This window comes from Haliotis rubra, unplaced genomic scaffold (assembly GCF_003918875.1).
Source record: "Haliotis rubra isolate DU_JTF1 unplaced genomic scaffold, ASM391887v1 Scf141, whole genome shotgun sequence".
NCBI lineage: Eukaryota > Metazoa > Mollusca > Gastropoda > Lepetellida > Haliotidae > Haliotis > Haliotis rubra.
In genome coordinates this window covers 1,327,783-1,351,127 of record NW_025765348.1, presented here as the reverse complement: position 1 = coordinate 1,351,127, position 23,345 = coordinate 1,327,783, and the positions used below count along the sequence as shown (strand labels likewise).

The 23,345-nt window shown below is 38.1% G+C and overlaps 1 protein-coding gene across 1 annotated transcript in view; it reads right to left on the bottom strand.

Moving 5' to 3' along the window:
- Positions 1-21,982, bottom strand: part of LOC124268991 — a 47,829-nt gene extending 25,847 nt beyond the window's left edge. Inside the window, 12 exon segments of the mRNA XM_046704025.1 lie at positions 921-1,082; positions 1,703-1,791; positions 1,794-1,927; positions 2,069-2,213; positions 2,381-2,573; positions 3,093-3,213; positions 3,801-3,948; positions 4,421-4,535; positions 4,763-4,990; positions 5,949-6,014; positions 7,306-7,418; positions 21,819-21,982. Coding sequence (XP_046559981.1) covers positions 921-1,082; positions 1,703-1,791; positions 1,794-1,927; positions 2,069-2,213; positions 2,381-2,573; positions 3,093-3,213; positions 3,801-3,948; positions 4,421-4,535; positions 4,763-4,990; positions 5,949-6,014; positions 7,306-7,418; positions 21,819-21,855 — 1,551 coding nt within the window. The 5' untranslated portion in view covers positions 21,856-21,982.
- Positions 21,983-23,345: the final 1,363 nt, after the last annotated feature.

The window sequence follows — 23,345 nt, the reverse complement described above, 5'->3', positions numbered from 1 at the left end:
ATTATATAAATCAGTTAATGAATTTTGTAAAGCAAAGATACTCTCACTGTATGAGGTTGGAACGAGGCTGTCTTATGAAGCAACAACGACAGTGAGGGAGTGAAGTTTTACGCCACTTTTATCAATATTCCAGCATACATCGGAGCCCCAAAATGGGCTTCACATATTGTACCCAAGTGGAGAATCGAACCCGGGTTTTCGTCATGATGAGCGAACGCTTTAATCACTAGTCTACCCCCACCGCCCCGCAACAACAGAAACAACAACAACAACAACAACAACATATGTCCTCAAGGCATATAGAGCAGTGACTGCTGTAGGGGTGGATAAATGTTTGTATGAGGGCGTCAACCGTTAACGTACGTTTAAAACCAATGTCATGTCCTGAATACTTGACTTGCATCTTACATGTGAGCAATATACGTGAATGAAATATTTGGCAAAGGAAAACATGTGGTATTCAGGAGGTCGCATATAATACATCAAAATCTACGCCAGAAATATTTCTAAGACTGTCGTGTGACCTTCACTTTTGCTCACGACGCTAAAGGTGGAACAAGACGTCATTACCCATTTAAGGAACATCTTATGGCGTCTTGTACGTTTACCATCGTTCGTGAACTGTATTTTTCTGTCAGCTACCAATGTAGTTTAGATTATATTTATTTTTGCTGTGAGAGATATCATTTAAACTTATGTTAAACTTTCTGATTGACGCTTTGTTTGTTTTTGTTTTGTGTTTTGTAAATTATGAAACGAAGACCTCGTGCAATGAATAATTTCTGTACATTTTATATTGCGGAATGTATGATTTTTATATGAATATGACTATAGAGTATAAATACCACAAATAATATCTGAAATCTCTGAACAACGCATTATTCTAATAGAAAATACTATATTTTGTCACATCAATGTACCTTCTCAGCATAATGTTGTATACCGAATCCAACTTGAGACCTCAGGGGAAGGTAGCGATCACTCTTGGAACAGTACTTGTTGAGTTTATGAACAAACGTTGAGTCTGTTGACTGAGGGAAATGGGATTCCTCGTCCAGTAGAGACAGGATGCCATGAGGACGCTGTGAGAGAAGAGTAGAATATAAAAACATAAAACTAAAAGCTGTTTGTAATTCAAATTCGGTATGACCAGAGACCATTGGCGGAAGTCAGTGATGTTCTTTTATGTTTCTGTTTCTCACCTGAACAACAGCAAATGCAAATGCGTGTTCGATAAAGGGTTAATAGTCTTCATCGGTACTACAGCGTTTAATTAAATGAAAGCGACAGAACAGTTTCCACATCTATGATAAATCTCTGCTGAAAGCAGAGTCGATTGTACAATTCTGACTATATCATATGTAGGTGTTTGTCTGACGCCGCATTCAGCAGTATTACAGCTGTACGACGCGGTCTGTAAACAATCGCCCCTGGACCAGACAACATGAGATGCGACGACAGAGCATGTGTTTAGGAATCACTACTAAATAGTGATGATACCCGTGGCCGTATGGCACTCAACACACTTAAAGAGAATGGCTGAGCCTCCATGTATGGTCGCTTGTAGCAATATGGCTGGCCTCCATAACTTGCAGAACGTCTGAACACCGGCCTCACATGTACTCGTTGTGTCGGTATAGTTCAGTACTCAGCCAGGTTAAAACATCATCAGAGAATTCCTGAGATCACCGATTGTGCTTACCGAGAAGACCAGGTCCAACACCTCATCGTTAGACCTGTAATTGATGTCCGACCATTCCACACCTTCCAGTTCGTACTCTTTCCGCTCACGGGGAAGATGTAGTCCATGAAGTACTGCTGGAGACGCTCGTTGGAGATGTTGATGAGGAATTGGTCGAAGCAGTTGCTATGGAAGTTCTCGAACCCTGACATGTCTAGCAGTCCGATGGAAGGCCCGCGGACAAGTCTGTAAAAAGACAAAGATATCTGTAAAACGTGCAAAGGAAAAAAATCATAAGGATATATATTTCAGTTTCCATGAGTTGTTTGACATACATATTTAATGTCAAGTTGTAATTTTAAAGATTGTTTTAATTAATCAACTTACTTTAGTTCTTCCGAGTTTTCTGGCCACAGATTCCTGTTGACTTGACCAACGATCCAGCCAAAGAGTCTCGCATACAATTCCTTAGAAAGTGCATCCCTTCCGTCATTTGCCTCCCTCAGAGTTTTCCAGCTTTGGATTCTCTCGCCTAGACATAGCAATGTAAAAAACGGTATGGATAAAAAAGACGATAAAAGACAAGCATTTATGAAAACGATATATGTTGATGGATAAATATATTTGCTAGGTCCTTTTGATTAAGTGACACTGTCTCTTCCCATATAAACTATATTGGAGCATGAAAGTTGCAGTTACCTTTGATGGTGTTGACGTTAGAGATTAGAGCCTCTGTGAGGGACATTTCGTTTTCAATGCCGAGTAGTTTCACAACTGCCGCAAGTGGGTACTCATCCGCTACTGTTACTCCATCTGTGTCTTCGCAGGGCAAGAAGACGATGTTGGCCAGGTGCAGGATGGATGCCAGGATGATGTAGATCACAGTCAAATGCTGTCAATTTCAAAACGTTTAATTTAATTGAATATTAATCATTTTTTCAACAGACACCTTGGGGGTAATCGTGTGAAGTAAGTCAAGTGAGTGAAACAGCATAATGTTATGCATCGAAGCATCAAAGTCTACTGTGCACACATTGAAATGTATGTTTTTGTTCTTTCCCTATGGATCGGTATCACATACAATCACTCATATCTGTCTGTTCAATCTGTAACGTTGTTTTGAGGAAAATACGTAAGAGGTACTCTGATTTAATTTGTAGCAACATGCTAGCAGTATCACAACGGCCTACAAACAAGTACATTGTAATTCCATCTAGACAATCAATGCTGGCGTTTTGGTCTTAAAACGAATGCTCTACCTACTGGACTATCCGTCCAACCCGCAGAAAAAAAGAAGTCGACATAAGACGTTGAAGGATCCGAACTTGAAAAGTATTACAACGGCCTCCGCAGTGATCAGTTTGTTAGTTTAAAAAATATAGTGTATGCTACAAAAACTGAATATATCTACCTCTTCTGTGAATCCGATCTGGAAAATGAGGCAGGTGAGATCCCCAAACATCCGCTGGTAGTATTGGAACTCCTCGGGGGTTTCGTATACACTCTTGGTGGGGTCAGTGTCTCTCATGATTCTGGACGACAAGGAAGTGTTTAGCTCCATGACCACACATCAAGTCAATTAAAGCAATCAATTAAAGCACAAGTGGGATGGAGTTATTTGAAATCGTGTCCTTTCACCTATTCTTTTGGGTCATTTGTGTAGATGCTGACGATGGTGTGTGTTTCAGATACAATTCAGTAGTGCTTTAAGACACGATGGCATATATGAAATCATTTGAATCAAGTATCATTATGGTCGATGAGAGGCTAATTAAAGTCCAACGTTAATGAATTATGCATGATAGAAACAATGGTGAGAACTATTATAACACTTCTTTCAGGGTAAATGTAAAATTACTGTATTGTGCATAATGTAGTATTTTAGGTTCGTGTACATTTAGGGTCACATGTGTAGAGGCAATGACAAGATGTAACATCAGGATTCTTCCTGGGATTTCAAGGAAAGTAAATATATTGTGAACTGAGTTTGTGCAATGAAGAACATGGCTTGAGGTACTCATACTCAAAACTGTTTCTTGGAATATACCAACGTTTGGCGAACAGTCTGCAATGACTGACATGAGATACATCTGTGCTGGTTATAAAGTAGTGCAGTCACCTGTGCGAGTCTGGGTCCTCCAGGAAGTAGTACAAGAGTCGATCTCGAGACATCCCAGCGAACAGAGCGTAGAAGATGTGAAAGTTCTTCTCCCCAGCAGAGCGGTGAACAACTCGAGACTTCTCCAGAATGTAGTCATCGATTTTAGCTGAAAGAATGAGAGAGTGACTTTAGTTTTACGCCGCACTCAGCAATATTCCAGTTATATGGATGCAGTCTGTAAATAATCGAGTCTGGACCAGACAATCCAGTGGTCAACAGCATGAGCATCGATCTGCGCAATTGGGAACCGATGACATGTGTCAACCAAGTCAGCGAGCCTGACCACCCGATCCCGTTAGTTGCCTCTTACGACAAGCATAGTCGCCTTTTGTGGCAAGCATGGGTTGCTGAAGACCTATTCTACCCCGGAATTTTCACGGGTCTTAGCTGAAAGATGAAAGGCAATAGCGATGTCAGAAATGTTTTAATTGTGAGAAAACAGGTTAGTTACCATGTTGAAACTCGAGTGATAAGGAGAGTTGGAAGATTGTAGACGTTTACAAGAATTTGCTAGCGAGGAATGATAACACCCGACAGACAAAAGGCCGCCCGTATGATCCAGAGATTGTGCAGTTTACCTCCCAGTAGAGTTCCATGATCGTTGTAATGCAGCTCGATAAACTTTCCGAAACGACTCGAGTTGTTGTTCATGTTGGTGGCGGCGTTCCCAAAAGCTTCCAGAAGTGGATTCACCTGACAAAAAGAGGTCAGGTTATTATATGCTAGGGTATAACAATGACAAAAGGGAACTTTATTCCGATTTATGTTGAAACACTCCTCTACTTCTACATTCATATGTTCATAGTCAATACGTTCCTGTACTTTAGTTCCATAAACAGACCCTATCAATGTGGTCTTCTAGATGTTATGCACAAAGCTACTTTTTACCTATTCATATGTAATGACTGTGTTGTACAAACCTTGACAATCTTGTCCAGGAGTTGCCTGTCTGAGCTCGGACTGATGTGCATCAGGTGCCGGATGATGTATTTTGTGGACTCCGTCTTTCCAGCACCGGACTCGCCACTAACCAGGATGCACTGGTTTTGACCAGAATCCACCATGTTTCTGTAGGCCCTGTCAGCCACCCAGAACAGGTGAGGAGGTTTGGACATGCGTGACAGAACATGTTTGTAGTTATTGTGGTGCTGTTGAGTAAGAAACACAATGTTAGTGTGGACATAATAGTAAAACAAATAGCTGCAGTTCGCGCGACCAACGAGATGTCCATTGTTCGAAAAGATACCGAGTGCCAATATGCGGCCTTCCTGTCGAAAAGGATTAATTTGTTAATTATATAATTTCTTTTTCCTAATCAACACACGGAGAAAAAGGACGTCATGGTATTCATATTAAATAAGAGGGCGGTGGGGTAGCCTAGTGGTTAAACCGTTCCCTCGTCACGCCGAAAGCCCGGGTTCGATTCCACATGGGTACAATGTGTGAAGCCCATTTCTGGTGTTCGCCGTCGTGATATTGCTGGAATATTACTAAAAGCGACGTAAAACCATACTCACTCATTCATACTCATATTACATAAAGATAATAGACAATCTTACGAAGTGGTTTGCTATCAAATACAGTCAAACCGTTTTCTCGAAGATTAAGGGACTTTAGTAAATACTTCGAGATATCTGAGGTTCGACACCAACGCAAAATGATGACTAAACAAAGAATATGCAGGGACCAAGACTTTACTTCGAGACAACAACAATTTCGACTCATCAAAGATCGACACAAAGGTGTTTCACTATATATCATCATGAGTCCATAACAGTTTACGATTAACAGGCTTACTTGGGAGTTTTAAACTTTTATCGACGAGTGTTTGATAAATTCTATATTTAAGGACAGGAAAATAAGATTCAATATATCATCCTAAACCATTCTTTGAATTTTTCTCTCGCATGCCTCTTTAAGACATCACAGAGACGGATGTCATTTCATCTCGAAGGGCTTCAAAATATAAAATGTCTCCGCGACAACATTTATATTTGTCAACTTTATTCATAAACCATGGACATAAAATATCAACAAAAAAACATTCAGGAATGTCGTATGTTTTCATGTCAAGGGCGTACTTGTTACACTCTGGAGAATAATTACCCTTTCGCTGTATACATTCAGAGGCTTGCACGGGTTGAAAGCAATGAGAATATCACCGATGTATGTCTGGAAAGGAACAAGAAACAAGAAGCTTCAGAGTGAGAACATGTTTGTACTGAAAGAAAACATAAACACGTATGTGTGGTTTTAAGTCGTTATTTGCATGTTACAGATAGTCAAGGAAAGATTCACACATGTCGCGGTTACGATCCATGCTTGGTGTGGGACAGTGTTTGCTACACTTTAATTTGCCAGCAGGCCATTAGGGCCTGCAGATTTTAAAGCCTGCCTAATGGCCTGCTGGAAAATGAAATCAGCAGGCCCTTTTGTTAAAATCAAACCAGTAAAATCAAAATAAACTACACTGTACACAGTTTCACACGGTTTCTACAAAATCAATTAACGAAGCCTATGGCGGAGAGAGGAGGTTTTAATTTACTTGTTAAAGACTGGTGTTGACATTCCTGTGCGCAAAGTTCTGAAATACCAGGAAGTGAAACTGTCTGGTATTCGTAACATGATGATTCCCGAACGTTAATAAAGAAAGAAAAAAATTATGGGAAAGATTCCAGTTGAAAAAAGATATTGACAGATAATTTACTGAAGGCCACAAGATCCTGCAAATATCTTCAACTGCCGACCCGATACAATAACAACCGGCGCTGGACCTCCAGGCCGGCGATTATTTCGAACGCTGGTGTGGGAATTACCAAAATAGTTAACCTTGTGCCTGTATGGACTTAACGTCTATTTTACGCTGACACGCAGTGATAAAACATCTTGAGATAAGGGGTATCAAACAAATGATGTGACCAGATTCCAGGTGAGTGATTGGCTACTCCGTGGTGATTATTGTCCCTTGTTAACTGTAATTTATTGATACGTTTCACGTGCTTGTGTCGAATCCACCTTCGCCTGTGTCTAAGCGTTATTGTCTTACAATGTTAAATCAATGTTCATTGTTTCCTCGCCTTGGTAATCATCAGAAATAGTTGAAACTTCTTTTCTGTGTAGGATCACACTAGATCTGGATATGAGTAGTGAGCAGGAAAGCTCGATGACGTCACTGCTTGTGTTATGTATTCATACGCCACGGAGAGCAGATGTTCCACATGGGCATCGATTCGATGCTATCATATCAGGTGTGGGAGAAAACTAATGGGGGATTAATCCCTCGCCTCTCAGTCCTGGAATTTAATGCTGGACTTTAATATTAATTATATTCGTAGAAAGCTTAACATTACTCAAATGTGTTCTTTATAATAATTGATACCAATTATTGCTCATTCTCCTCAATGGTAAGATGGTGGGTATCAATAAAGTTTTATGAAGGAATTGCAAAGTACATTTTACTTACATAGTATCTGTCCTTTTCGTATCTGTGTCTGAGGGTTTCGAGGATGGTTTCTTCATCTAGCACCTCCAAGGAGCAGAGGTCGTCCGTGTAGGGCATATTGGAAGGTCGTCGGGCTGAAATAGCAGACATGTTATTGTTGAAAACTGTTGATGTAGGTTCTCACACCGCCCAGCCCACGCTTGAATATTTAAAGGACATTCGTGAATAACATAAGCCTTTAAGTATCCCTGTCAGCTTGAAATTCTATGCCATTCTTTGTCTGTGACGTTCAATTAAGAAAAGTGTTTTCAGGAACAATGTATGATAATTACGTGTTTAGAAGTTGAAGATGGAGTGCAAAACTTATTTTCTCAAGTTTATGTTATGGTCGGCGGATTAAATTTAAAAGCAATACTTTCAACATCCAATATACTTTAGGTAAATTTACAGTTCACTTCAGTGCAAAACAACTCTTATGAGTGATCTTCTCTTTCTGATTGGGTGGAATAGCAACTCAGCATCAGTCATCCTCGAAAGGTCTGTCGCAGCACCATCTTTGTTTATTATTGTGATGTAAAATTCGCTTGACAAACAAAATCTTTGTGAAGTTGTCAACATTTCTACAGCTAACTTAATAATGGTGGTGAGTTTGACACAAAACAACAACCAAGTGTTTTTGTTTGCATTTGTAACAGAAGATATTCTTTGAAACTACCCATTTGGCGTTCACATATATCAATAACATTGATTATTTACAAAAGTAAAAGCAAATTAAAACCATGAATGAATACAAAGAATTGATCGAGGTTAGTAATGGTCAGACAGACACGAATAGGTCAATATATTTACACATGTAGGTATGGGCATTGTTTGTGTAATTATCGCGATACCTATGACAGTTGTGACTGACACTGACGCTGTAGGCCTGTTCTCTGTCCATCATATTTAATACGTGCACGTATCAGGTAGTGTTATCCGCTAAGTGTGTTAGGAGTGAGTGAGTATGGTTTTTTACGCCGCTTTTAGCAATATTTCAGCAATATCACGGCGGGGGACACCAGAAATGGGCTTCACACATTGTACCCATGTGGGGAATCGAACCCGGGTCTTCAGCGTGACAAGCGGACGCTTTAACCACTATGCTACCCCACCGCCCCAAGTATGTTAGGTTGTTCAGGTAGTTGCTGTTGATGACAGATTACACCGTATGCACTATATAACATCAACAAATACACTGATGGCGATCCATCAAAGTGAAAATAAATGTCAAGAAGTTCAAACTTTCCTTAAAACATCTCAAAGTATACGAACGTCATGTGTCAAAGTCCCTTCGGGATGTCATACACCTGTCGAATCACACGTCTAATGTCCTATCAGGTACTATTTTTGCCCTGGAATTGCATTAAATATTGTAGTCTGGGTGAGGTCTATGTAATATAGTGTAACATAGAATATAATGTAATAGATATAACTCAAACAATGAAACAATCTCGGCAAAATGTGGAAAATGAAACACTGATTATTTCAAGTGTGAAAAAATGTGATATTCAAATATTTGAAAAAGATGTGTTTTTACAAAAAAATGTTTCAGGATGTAAGGGGTGACTAACAAGTTGATACGTGTATGCACTCACAATCATATGTACATACAATTAGATATGTTCCGTGTAAATATGTAAGAAATATCCATCCCTTTTCAAACTTGAGACAGGTATCCTTGTAAATGTGTTTGAAATATGCTAATACACAAATGTTATGTATGATTTATAATTGTTTTCATTTTTTCCCAGGTTCTCCTAAAACAACGTGTCATCATTGCGCCTGTCCCTGTCTGTCGGCGCCCAGGAGTGTGACGTCAAACGTCTATAGACAGACCAATACATGCCGAGTTATGCGGAAACTCAGTGGTAAATGAAAGTATCATGGCGTTAGCAACATACATAGGATTGTCTGGAATTAATGAAGTGAATACGAAAACGACTGCTTTGTCATTTGTAGACATATGAGTCATCAAGTCAAATTGTCCAGTAGAAATAATAAACAATGCTATCAAAGATTCACGTCTTTCTATTATATCTTAAGACCCAATATCAAACTGTTATACTTCAAGTTTATTCAAATAGTGATGTTTTGTTTCCAGAAAAACACTTTGTCGTCTCGAGCCCTGGTTAACTCGAACATTTTTCAAGATCCCAACAGGTTCGACACAACGAGGTTCCACTGTTTAGTACACTTTTCCTTATACACGTGTATGGTTGATTTATAATCAGTAGAGTTGTGGAAAGTCTTTGCAGAAGTTGCAAAGTATTTTTAAGAAATTAAATGTCTTCGCCAAATCAACAAAACCGCGATGCATCCATGTGTAATGATGAATATTTCAGTTTTTGTTTTTGGTTCAAGGTCAATGTAACAATACTTTTGACGCTTTTGGTAACTCTATGAATGTCATGTAAAGTTATATAAACCGCAGTGTATGAGTAAATTTTAAAATTATTTCATCTAAGATATGCGTTTATATGTCTGATTGCCATTAGTGTTCCAGTGGTATCTAACAGTGATATCAAAGTTGAGTGTATGATACATATTGCAATGTAATTTACAATAACAATGATATGAGCGTCAAATTGAGGCGATTGTTTTAGTATCATCTAAAACTGGCATACAATTTGTCGAAATACATTCAGTGTCCTGTCAGAAAGGAAGACAATTGTTTGATAGTCAACTCCTGAATGACGATTGACAATATTTTATTTGGTAGTTGTTAAGTGAAATGTAACAATGACATTCACGATGTAACAGTGTCAGTGTCGTGTAACAGTGGTAAACGAGATCCAATTACAAATTGACATTAGATAATACTTTTCGAGACTATAAATAACTGTAAGGGGCATTTAGTATAGTGTTTAATATCATGAAAATATCTTAGTACTCGATTCTGAAGTTCCAAAATTGTTTCTTGTGTAATATCAATTTCTCTTGACAACATCGTCTGTGCAAATTTTCAGGGTAGAATGAGTGAAGATATACCTTAAATAAATCAATTTAATTTTAGCGTGTATTATGTGCTAATATTTCAGGCTATATTTCATAGCAAAAGTATATTTTAGATACACCAATTTCGTTTTACAGTATTTCTTGTGCATATGCTTCGCGGGAGGCCATTGCAGTGGAAATACTAAAATATGTCAGTTATTATGATATAATAATAAACATTTGCTTGATAACTGCTTGTTCATAATATGAATGAGATAAATAGATTTACAGCACCTGTCTTTTGGCATGTTGCAAACAAAAAAACCTATTTCGTCCTTCTGAGAAGGCTATTACAAGCCCTAGAGACATTTTAGCTGATATTTGTTATGATTACGACAAGAACTGATGACAAATTACTTCACTAGAAGGGGCACATGTCAAATAAGTAATGATTGATGTATTGTCACTGTTTCTGAAACTGTCGACATATACAATCTTTAAAAAGTCAGTACGACGTAGCGTCACATAGTTCTTAAATAATCAATAAAATAAACCTCCATACTAACTCCTATTATTCCATTCCACTTTGACAATGTTCTGAGAGAATTGCGAAATAATAACCCATGAAACAAAAACTATATTAAGAAAACAAAGGTACAAAAATATCAACTCTTTGCCAAATGCCACTTCCCTGTTTAACATACTTGAGTCATAAATCTGCCAACAGAGAATGTCTCTGAAGAAATGGCACCTTTAAGCTATTTGAACAAACATACTCGTAATCCTATTTGTTTGTTGATACTGGTGTACTGGTTGATACTGGCGTACTGGTTGATACTGGTGTTACGAAACCAGATTTGATGATGCGAAAGCCACAAATGTGTTTTTTAGCCCGAGGGGCCATGACAACGTGCTTAGCAGCTTCCGTATCAAAATAGCAATGACACTCGCCTAACTGCCAAAGTGTTTCTGATCTCATTATGAAGGAGAATACAACAACTTTCTTGTAAATAAGAGTAATCAGTTTATGATGTAAGATTCACTCGAAACATTTGATAAAATATGTTTTTATATCTGACATGAATAAATTATCTCCAAGTTGAAACCCGTGAAGGTCCGGGTTAGAATATTGATCTTCAGTAACCCATGCTTGTCGTAAGAGGCGACTAACGGGGTCGGGTGGTCAGGCTCGCTGACTTGGTTGACACATTTCATCGGTTCCCAATTGCGCAGATCGATGCTCATGCTGTTGATCACTGGATTGTCTGGTCCAGACTCGATTATTTACAGACCGCCGCCATATAGCTGGAATATTGCTGAGTGCGACGTAAAACTAAACTTATTCACTCACTCACTCCAAGTTGAATGATTATATTTCTAGAAGATGATGAGTTATGTGATTCAGTCCATGGTAAAATGAATTCTTTCGTGTGTTTTCTCAGAAATGGGACCGACAATTAGAACTTTGTCTTAGCTGACATGGATGAAAACACGTGTGCAGTCAAGCTAGATAGGGAAGTGACTGTCACAATTAATTAAATATTTTCCGGCTACATGTACACCATTTAAAACTATCAAGGGTCGAGTTACGTGACTTATTCCAGTTCATGGGTGCTTTAGAGGATGGCTTTTAACACAAACCCTGACAAAGCCAGTTCAGTCATTCAGTTTCATCCGAGAAACGTCTTCGTTTATACAAAAAAGAAATTGATTCAAACAATGAATTAATTAGATACAAAACGTAAACGCTGCTAAAAGTAGAGTTGGACGTTTGCGACTATATCATGTCCGTGTTTTTATGATTCACTATCAAACAGTGATGACTGCAGGTTTTTACAAAAAGGTAAGCGCATCTTGCCCCGACGGTGGTACCCTCACTAATACATACAGAGACAAGTAGGGAATAGGGTGTCCTCCCATTTGTTAGACCAGACCAATAGGGTGTCCTCCCATTTGTGAGAACTCCCAGTTGTGAGACACATTAATTAATGGTTCAGTGCACATAGGTGGTGTTTCCACATCCCTACAATGAAAGTGGGATCAGCCCAGTTGTTGAAGAGTACCCACAGGAGGAAAGTCATTTTGATTGAAACATATTTTATTATTATTTATGAAAATGAATTGGGATTGGTGAACAAGCATTACTGCTTATGTGAACACCGCTCCCGTGCAACATAAAACACAAAATGAAATGGAGGATGTGACGTCATCGATACTGACTATTGCATAAATATATTTTTAAGTACATATAAATATATACAGATTACATCAAATACAACTATCCTCTAAGTAGTCATTATTAGAGAGTTACTGTTGTGTGTGTCTAACAAGCTATTGTAGGAATATAAACCTCCACAAGATTCAGGAATAGCATTGGAAGTAAGTGTTTTCACTGACGCGTAAAATTTGAAAATGTCCTCCACTAGTCTACCATGATTCTTTTGAAAGCGTTACTGATGCCTTGAATGGGGGTTTATTAGGATCTGTAATTTATTAATCAGGTCAATTAGACTTCATTTTTTTAAAATGTATTTTAACTTAATTCATTGTATTTTCTATTCTACTAATGCCAATTATTATCATTTACATCCCCCCACTCATTGATCTTGTACCGGAAAGTTGTGTCCGGTTTAAACTCATTAACCAGATGACCAGCATCGGTCCGACATATTCCCAGGCTGGGAAACTCGATGACCTGAAATTGACAGTGATGCATGTGAACACATACTCATCGTGTTGTTGATCCCTAATAGTTTCTTGGTACACGGGTTCAAAGGCCATGTCCATAGATGATTGTCTGTAGAGACAAATGACAGTTGACAAGATGTAAACAGTGTATTAATGAAAGACTGAGATACCCAATCACATCACAGAAGAGAACGGACGAGGACTGCAATGATATCAACTTGTGGGATTCCATTGCTATGGTATGTGAGAAAATTAATATGTAATAACATATGAACAAATATCATAAAAACGTAAAGTTTATTTTAAAATAATTTACAAAATAGTAGGTGATTATAGGTGACACAAATAGTATGTTGTTGTTTTTCAACATCTGTTTCTATTTCACATACTACGCGTGTATAATTAAAGAAATCCAAGGTTTCTTTATCATGACGAAATGTAAATGATATGTACGTTGTTGTGTATGTGATGTATACGCAGGGGATTAATCCAGCGATATTATAAATATATTTTATTCACGTCAGTGAATTGGGTACATGTTTTCCTACCTAGAAAACATTCTGCCAGGTATTTTCACATTTATGATAATTTGACTTTATATGAACAGAAAAGAAGGACATAAAGAATAGGAAAGGTAAGTGCACAGTGCGAACAATAAAGTTTACATAAACAACTTCTGTCTTGATACTACGGTTATATATTTATCATTCCGTCTTCAGTTTAAAAATGTAAGAAAATCCAATCTGGCCTAGTCTCTAACACGCCCTGAAACTGAAAAGATTCGTACCTTTATCTAATGATCTCCTCCTGAACCCACTATACACTGATACGTTTCGTTTGTCCCGTAGGGCAAGTAGAAGATGGTGTGTTATGCTTCTTAACAGCAGATCTTAAATTTTTTTATCTGTAATTATCTATTTTCTCACGAAAATGACAAACTTGCCCCGTGACAAACTTCAGGAAGTCAAATGCCCGGTTCAACCAAGGGATGAGCTCAGATTCCAATGCAATTATTTGCATGGAATATTTTCACTAAAGCTCTTTCTGTTTTGCATTGATTTAAAGTAATCGGTGTTTGTACGTTTGCCCTATTGTTCTGTACATAATACTATTATCCTTTGTGATTCTTAAACAGTCAATGAAGGAAAAATAGTCATGCATCATAAATGTAGAGAAGCAGTCTTGGTGGTGAAGCACTGGTGCATTCTTGCACCCATTTTGACTAATATTATGACGTGTTTACATTGAGTTGTATGATGAAGGACCCAATTCAAATTCAAATACGGTTTGTCCGAAACATTTTTCAAATTATTTTGAAAATCGTCGATTCTTATAAGAATTCCAAATAACAATAACCACTTCTGACAGTAGCGTTTAAAGAAGATAGTTTTCAATCACTGCAGGTTGGCAAATTGGAAATATTGACGTGGTTAAATTGTAGTTTATAAAGACAAAGTTAGTGATATTGTAACAATACATTTTGGACAGCAAAAATGATAGAAATCCTGTATTTCAGATTTCTGGTATAACCCATATCTTGGAATCCTGGGCTTTCCCCCGATCTATATCCTAAGTTCAAGATTTACATTGTAGGTTCAATTTGCCATTGACTGTCCAAGCAACGTAATCTACACAGAAAACACAGTAATCACAGAAATCCAAATTTCTCTTCTTCACCAACTCGACATCCGGCATTTCAACATATTCTCGGTTCTGTTGTATTCCAAATTGTACTCTGTCAGACCTTTTGCGGTTTTTCGAAAAGTTTCAAGTGTGTATTTCAGTGATTTTGGCCTCAGGCCGTTGTGTACAATAGCTGTGTTGCAGACGAATTGCATCCTGAGGTTCATTTATTTCAGTATGTGCATAATACCATCATATTGCTGTTTTTACAATGATACGATTGGGCGATTAAGTCAAAAGGTAAATTCATGGATGTTAGAAAGGAGACAAAACTTAGTGTTTATGTAATCCGAAATGTTATTGCATTGGGTATTGTGTTATTGCGAACATTTTCCTCTGCTCGTTGTGTGCTTTCACAAACAGCCAAATCACTGTATATATTAGCGACGGTTTTCTATGCGAACTGATCGATTGTTCTGATTATGTATTTACCCTACGGCGAATATACCAGAGATCTTACACAACTAAAAACATATCACAGAATGGAGATATTCTGGATGGCATTTAAACAACATCGAAAGCTTTGATGTTCAATTAAAATTCTAAAAGAATTTTCTCCTGTTTTACTCAACCCCATTCGTCCTTTTAGCTTGATGACGGTGTAAGAATCTACATCGAAAGGTCGCTCTATGCAATGAAAGAGAAGTTGTTATCAAAACAGTCGTATTCTTTATAATACCTGTACATCGTTGAACCTGTAATGCTTAGCTAACACATCGGCAATACGTGTAGTACAATAGAAACTCATCACGGAATAACAAATCTGCTATCAAATGTTCGAAGAGCCATCCTGATTTGTAATAAATCAGTGTGATACTGATGACACATGGGTACCGGTATATTAGGTAACATCGTGCAATCGATTATCCTAGCCTTAGATGAAAGATACCGCTCATGCGATTGATATATATTAGTGTCAGGGTTGAATATGACGTCATGCCTAACAATGAATTACGAATACCCTGTATTGATATCGATTGGTATCAAGATATTGAGAGTGGGGCAGTAGTTGTCAGTAAAATTTCACTTGAGAAGTTGTTTTTGTTTTTATATGGTTACTGTTTATTTGTGGAAGAACTGAATAGCGCTTCATAGAAAGTTATATATGATTTCTTCTCAGATTATTATTTATTACGATTGGCAATTGTGCACATACACACACACACACACACACAACACACACACACACACACACACACTAACACACATAAACACACATGCATATTGCTAAGCAAAGATTGCATATATAATTTTAAATGGGATTTCAGTTGTTGTTACTACAATTCATTGAAGAACTGAGAAAATTAATACGTGTGTCAATCATTTCATATATTTTAATTGAGTTTTGAGATAAGAATTCAAACTCCATAGTATTTTAGTGTCCACATTCTAGGTTCGACACATCGTGTGAATGTGAATTGCGAAGATCGAGATACATGTACAAATGTAATGCCTTGGTAAGCTTCAGCTCGAGATAGAGATCACATCTGAAACCGAAGAGCCCGATACTAAGGGAGTCAATCCCTTATAACATACTCCATGATGTTACCGCGATCTTGTAACGCGACGGTGGGGTGGCCAGTGGTCCGTTTATTGTGCAGAATGAGTTTGGTTTCCCACGTGGGTACAATGTGTTTTGTTACATGTTTATGTCCCTCGTAAATGGGATATGATAGATACATCCCCGAAACACTGCATGCTGTGATGACACCACAAAAGGCACAGAGGTGTGCATGTTTACGAACTAGTGTGAATTGCAGATCGTTTCCCCGTCAGCAAGAAATATTAAACTTTATTGTACATTTATTGATGCCTTGTGTTGGTCCGATTTGCAATAAACACAGCCTGCACTTGTTGGCCCTGTGTTACAGAATGACCATTAGCGATGACACAACAATAGCAGGATGGTTCGGATCAGCCAGCATCTGATGAGTTTATAGCATTTCTTAACATGGTGTTCGCCAGGGCTGTTGTTTCTCTCAACAACTATTTCAATTGCTCGCGTAACTATTACACGTGTTATTTAATATCGCGTGTTTGAATCGCATACAAATGAGTGAGAAGACGAATTTGGTTTAACGATACTTTTAAGCATCATTTAGTCTTATTAACCCGTCCATTTCAAGCCGACATGATTCAGATGGTGTTCGGTCAGTACATCTGTAAACACTATCGTGGAGGTTGGATACATGCTGTGTTCATAGACTAACGTTTAGTCCAAGAAATATAGCTTTCCATTACAATTCAGCCATCTTCAACAGTTGAAAAGGCAAAAATCCAAATGGACTTAACAATGCTTGATTTCTCTGAGACTTGTCCAAATCGTTCTTGACATTTTTACTGTATTTTCTGGAGTCTGACTGACGAACAGTGTGCAGTACGCATTGAATGGCATGTATGATGAATAGGAACACTTGACTGTTTTATTGTAATCGTTTTGTTTCGTTATAGAAAGACGCGTTATATTTGATACCACCAGATACGGGTGATGGGAACATGTCCTATTTTTTCAGAATATATTACAGATTGTTCAGTCATTCAGGTCACCATGGTGTAGTGGTACATGAATTGTGGTTGTCACTTTCGCACCAAATCGACAGCGATCAATTAAACATGCTAAAAGGATATAGTATGTGGTTTGTGTTTCAAATGTTACAATATTTTGGTGTCCTCTTCCAAATGTGTCAAAATATTATACACGTTAGAAGCACTGGTACTGGTACAGTAATAATATAATGAATAGTTTAGTGCCAATGTAATCCAGACAAACCGGCCAACGTTCACAACTCATTTAGAATAAGGACACCACCAGAATGAAGCTAAAAGTGTTGGTTATTATTGATATAAATATACAACGCAACAACCTCTACGGACATGTCATGTACGTGCTGCGGAAAATCAGGACATGGTGCTCTTTCTGTAAGAACAAACACCTCTGACAAGACTCCTTATAGATGAAAATGTAAACAGAACATACCTTAGTAATCCTGCCCGCCTTCACGCTTGTGTATCCTTTTGTATGTAATCATGTACATAGGTGCAGCTATTGGACGTTACCCTGGCTGCCCTATCCGTGTCTGTCAGTCATTTAACGCAGGCGAGGACTTTAACTATGTAACGATGCCTCTGGCGGAATTTACCTCACATGAACCTGAAGAGCAGCTATTAATAATTCGGGTAAAGACAAATGCGAGCGACACGCACGGGTGAATCTGTTATATTTTGTGTTCTAATTAATCCCTCGGAGGTGGTTTATGGGCGTCTGACCGCTGTCAATCCATTGATTATTATTACGAATAGGTAAGATCTCATTGTAAGACGGAATTTGACAAACATCCAACGAAAGTTACAAATGTATAAGTTTGAATTTGTGCATCTACATGTGCATCTAGTTGACAATGTTTTACACGTTTACGATTCTTTTTATGACGTTATTATCTTAAAAAACCAACAACTTGCGTCAATAGTTAATGTCTCTACATACATATCTTCTAGATAACTTCAATAACTCTGAACAGTTTATATAATGCCTTGGATGTTGTAACCCAGATCAAGAATATATTCAGAAAACGTTCGTTCATAAACATATATTAATATTTTTCATTTAGGTGTTGTTGTTTTTGTAATTACTAAAATATATAGAGTTGAGCGTGTGAAGAGCATGGGTGGATAATAGCACTTGTAAATAACTACGTTCAACGTTGTAAAACCGTAAACCTATCCAGATATAAGGTCAAAGCAGGTGTGGAAAGTTGGTGTATATTTTATCGTCCAGAAGTATAAAGCTAACACCGCACTACTAACGTCACATCTTTGTTTATGACAAGCCTCCAGGCACTAAGGCAGTTGGCTATAGTGGGGCAGTGATTGTGGATCTGTGTCACGCATCGACTAAAACTTAAGTGTGTCCAGTCGTTGATGAACGGGAAGGTGTAAACGAGAAGGCCGTTGATCTGTCAAAACATTAATAGTGATGCATTCATTACTCAAGGGGGTGTTTTAAGGAGGAAGTGACGGGGGCAGTAAAGTTCGGGGTGTTGATCTGGTGTCACCTCCAATCGATAAGATGGTTTAGTGATACAGTCACGGACACAATAGAAGTGATTGATTGTTATCAGTTATCAGTGATGAAGCAATCAACGCTAATTTGTGATTTCTTCCCCCAACTTCTATGGTTCGGTGAATTTAAAATACAGCTTATGAAAAGTTCATAATGATATTCTAATACAGTGCTATACGTTTATTTAACCGCATATAGACTCTTCTAACAAGGGTTAGCTTTTAAACCGTTAGCTAAAAGGCACACTACTTTGCCCAGCTATATACGATATTGAAAGAACATTGTTATAAAATACAATCATGGGTATCAAAGGCATTTTACCTTAGCTTTGAGTTTCGGAGACAGTATTAAATATGGTAAACTTTTGATAATTGTAAAGTTTCTATCAGATGTAGTTGATACTGTGTATACTTTTGTTAATATGATATACATATCAGGTAGTGATCATATCAAGTGTTCAGAAAAGGGCGGACGTATCCTGTTCCACCGGTAGTACCTATCACAAATACATGCAAAGGCAAGCAAGTTGTTCATTTGAAACAAAATACGAGAACATAATCTTCAAGTCACATAGGGAAATACATCGGACATGATTGTGTCAGTGATGCGTCAAATATGGAAATGCCCACGACACGTCTATCCTAAATGTCAGTGAAAACTTTACCGATGCCTTGAATGTTGTAACCAGTTTTACTTTTAACCAAGAGTCCCGTGACGCTTCGTATGTTCCACTGAACCTCAGATGTTGTGAACTTAGGGAACTCTGAGCAACACAGAGGGAAAGGTGATGATTGGAAAAGCTGAAGTCACCATGCTGTCCTGGGGGACCTTTTTTGTCATTTTGTTACAAATATGAAACAGAAGAGTCTGCTTCGGTGGTCTGTTTGTAATTCTTGTTTTGCTGAGTAAATCGGGGGAACGAAATAAACTTTATAAACTTAATTGTAAGATATAATAAGATATATAATTATTCTCGAAACGTTCGCTGCCCTTAGAATTCTTAACTTTGATCGTAGCCAATGTGTTAAGAATGGGCTTAAGAAGTTCGTAGGGCTACGAACGTTTCTAGAATAGCTAGCCAGAATCTTAAGTTGGCCAAATCCCGTTGTATTGATATTGCCAATCTGAAAAAATCTGAAACATCTGATGCTCACTTTGTGCTTAAATGTCTAATCCCCATATTTTATAAAGGAGAAAATTTAAATTTGGATATTGTTTCATCAGTAAACATCTGGTGACATTTAATATATGTTTTGATGAACCGGTGAAGATATAGATGTGACTATACATTTGGTCACCCCGTGACAAACGCTCAGTGGATCAGTGATGAGACCTTTATGAGGGATAGATTGTGTTTAAACATTAGGATGTGAAAATAATGGTTTTCAGACACAAAGACATTGCTTAGGAAACCCGATTAGCAATACTCTAAAACAGGAAACGCGTGTTAAGTTACAATAACGTTAGATCAAAGTAGCTTTTAGACCTGAAGTACAAGATATTATAACCGTCGTAATCTATGACAGGTTGAATGAATGGTAGGTCAACCGAGCTTCTAAGACGTAAGGAGGGATATATTCTAACAGGAGCAATGCATATTTAGTTGCATGAATAATAACGAAGATTACAAGTGTATGGACAACTTCGTTCTGAGGCATTTCGACATAGATTCTTAGGCCGAAAAGCCCTTTATTAAGATTAAGTTTTTAGCTTGATAACGACGTAAGAATCTACACCGGAACGCTTGATAACGATTTTAGAATCTGCACCGAACGTCGATTTATGCAATAAACAAGAAGTCGTTACAAATCTTCATTACTGACTCACTAACGTTCCAGAATGTCTAATAAACAGCATAAAGCTTTTTAGACGCTAGGTACGCTATGTTCTAACAGAAGCGGTTTATAGTTATAAGAACTCACTCTCGATTATCTATCGAAACAGATTATATATTAAGTAAGCCTGAAAATGTGGCGGGAAAGCTTACAATAACGCCATAGCGTAGCATAACATCGCGCACCATATTCCTTTAGAACTGTCATGTTTTGTAATTCTTCTGAATGACGACGATAAAAACAAGAGGAATGTTTTTGAGATTTTAAAAACAGTCACAATTAGTCACAAGATTAGTAGCTGTATTGTGCCTATCGTAAAGATTAAGTTGCAAATACTGAAGTACAGACATGGTTCCAGAGTGTGAGCTACGTAATGTCCTCCAGGGTATGCCAGCCTATCATGACTAGTTTTCGTAGTCGGCCGCACATGTCAGTGCCACGGAGCTGTCATTACCGTACATACTTGCAATATCAACCCGTTTTGAAAGAAAATTAACAGTGAAATTTAATACACAAAATCTTTCAACAGATATAGAAGATGGTAATACTATTAAGTATCAAAGGATTCAAAATATATATACTTAATATCTTTAAAAATATTTATGTTCTATGACATTGCTAAAAATGAAATTTTTAATACTGTCTCCGAAACTCAAAGCTAAGGTGAAATGTCTTTGATACCCATGATTGTATTTTATAACAATGTATGTATATATAATATGCCACAGTTCATTTTCCGCGCGATTATGAAAAGAATGTAGCTTCTTCGTGAGTTTTAACGTGCTGTATAGCACAGGTGTGGGGAGACGGTAGGTGGCATGTCCCATATTTTACTCATTTCACTGTACTGTCGTCAGCAAGGCGGATGGTAGCCTTCATATGAAAATGAGTTGGGAGTTCATAAATATACGTCAGCGCCAAAGAATAACTTCATTCGGTAGTCCACAGTAACACATTCCATTAATATTAAAAAATACAGTAACGACGAACAGAATATGACTGCACCACTGAAAATCAGAAAATCTTTTTTATTTGCAATGGAATTAACGCTGTAATCGCATTGTTTAAGTATATATATTTGTTCTAAAGCTTTCCTTTAAAGTGGGTAATTCGTGTTCCAAATTGTCTTATGAATGTATTCGACATGTCATCCCTTGAAATATTGTCATCTCACAAGGGTAAAAACTTCATGTGACTCTGCAAGGAAGATCACAACAAAAGGTTTTAAAAAGAAATACTGCACAGTAAAAACAATTGATAGACACATGTAAAAGGATTGCCAATCAAACTCTCACCTTTTGTGGTCAGAAGCGTTTCTCTACCATATGGCATAAAAGAATTGCCATGGTAACCTTTAAAAGTGGCATCAGGCTGAGTAAATAAAATAATCCTTTGTTGAAGATCAGGATTGTTTCTCGAAATGATGGCCTGGCTAACCTCTCCCCACCTCTGCTCACAGTCCTACCTACGACAGAGGTAAGCTGGGAGCACACCACGTCACGATATGTCACCAACTCCCTTGACAGATACACACATAATCCGAGACATGTCACATATCATAATTAGGAGGCCTTAACACCGCCTAAGTTACAATGTAGGTCAGATGGGACGGATGGGGTGTTTTTTAAATAGCGTTAATTCTACTTAGTGTTAAACGCTTTTGAAGTTTGGTGGAATTGACTTTACAGCTTACAAGTTCTAATAGGTCCGAGTTGGGACGGCCAAAACACATATTGGAAAATACCCCAACACCCTTGAGTTTTAACCCTCATATGTCCATTTACATTCATATTATAATTATGTTCCTTCGCATGACGTTTTGACACTCCGGTGGCACCATACATGGATTTAGATATGTACGTGCTACGATTAAAGGCGAGCGTCACGTGCAATAACAAATTTCAGTAGACTGTTTCAGAAAAGCATGTTAACTTGAAAAATCAATTGACTTTGTTGTTGATAAGCAAATTGAGGCCTCATCAAATGACAACTGTTCAAAGGTGTCACGTTAATGCTTTTCGGAATGCTGGCATGTCATTGGGGGCTATTGCAAGATATGATGGTTTTCAGCCATCGACTATCAGAAATCATCAGCAAACTGATAACGTTAAGGATCGTTAGTTTTCAGGTGGACCATGAGTGACAACTCCTAGGGAGGATACAGCCCTTCTCAGAATAACAAAACTTCATCCGTTCATGTGAAGTGGTGTACTAAAAACAGAGTAACTTTCACATCGTTGTTTGTCCAACAGGACGGTCCGAAATCGCTTCGACCGGGTATAGAGCCAGATGACATGCCAGATGTACGTTGTTAGACGTCACTGGAATTTGAGGTCATGGGAAAGGGCTTCTTTTGTTCATGACTGATGGCCTAGCTCGTGTTTTGCCCCGCAGAAACACCGCATATGCACAAATGAATATCTTGGAGCAAGTACCGTTGGGTTCATTGGTTGAGTTGGGACTGCCTGTCATATGGTTGTTAACAGGAACTTTTAATGATCAGATAAAATCTGAATGGACAACGGTACATGACTGACATCCCATACAAGGGTGTTGCAGTACATTTAGATGATCATCATCTTGGCACAAAGACGGTAATGCTAAGCTACATCGTGCACGTGTCGTTGGTGATTCCTTACGTCAAGAGGCAGTAGCAACTCAACACTGGCCGCCCACCAGGAGTCCAGATCTTAATCCCATAGAGCAAATTCAACGTCTGACAGTCATTGTATCAGTGGGACGGTGAAGTAGCCTTGCCACGCCGAAGACTCAGGTTCGATTCCCCACATTGGTACAATGTGTGAAGCCCATTTCTGGTGTGC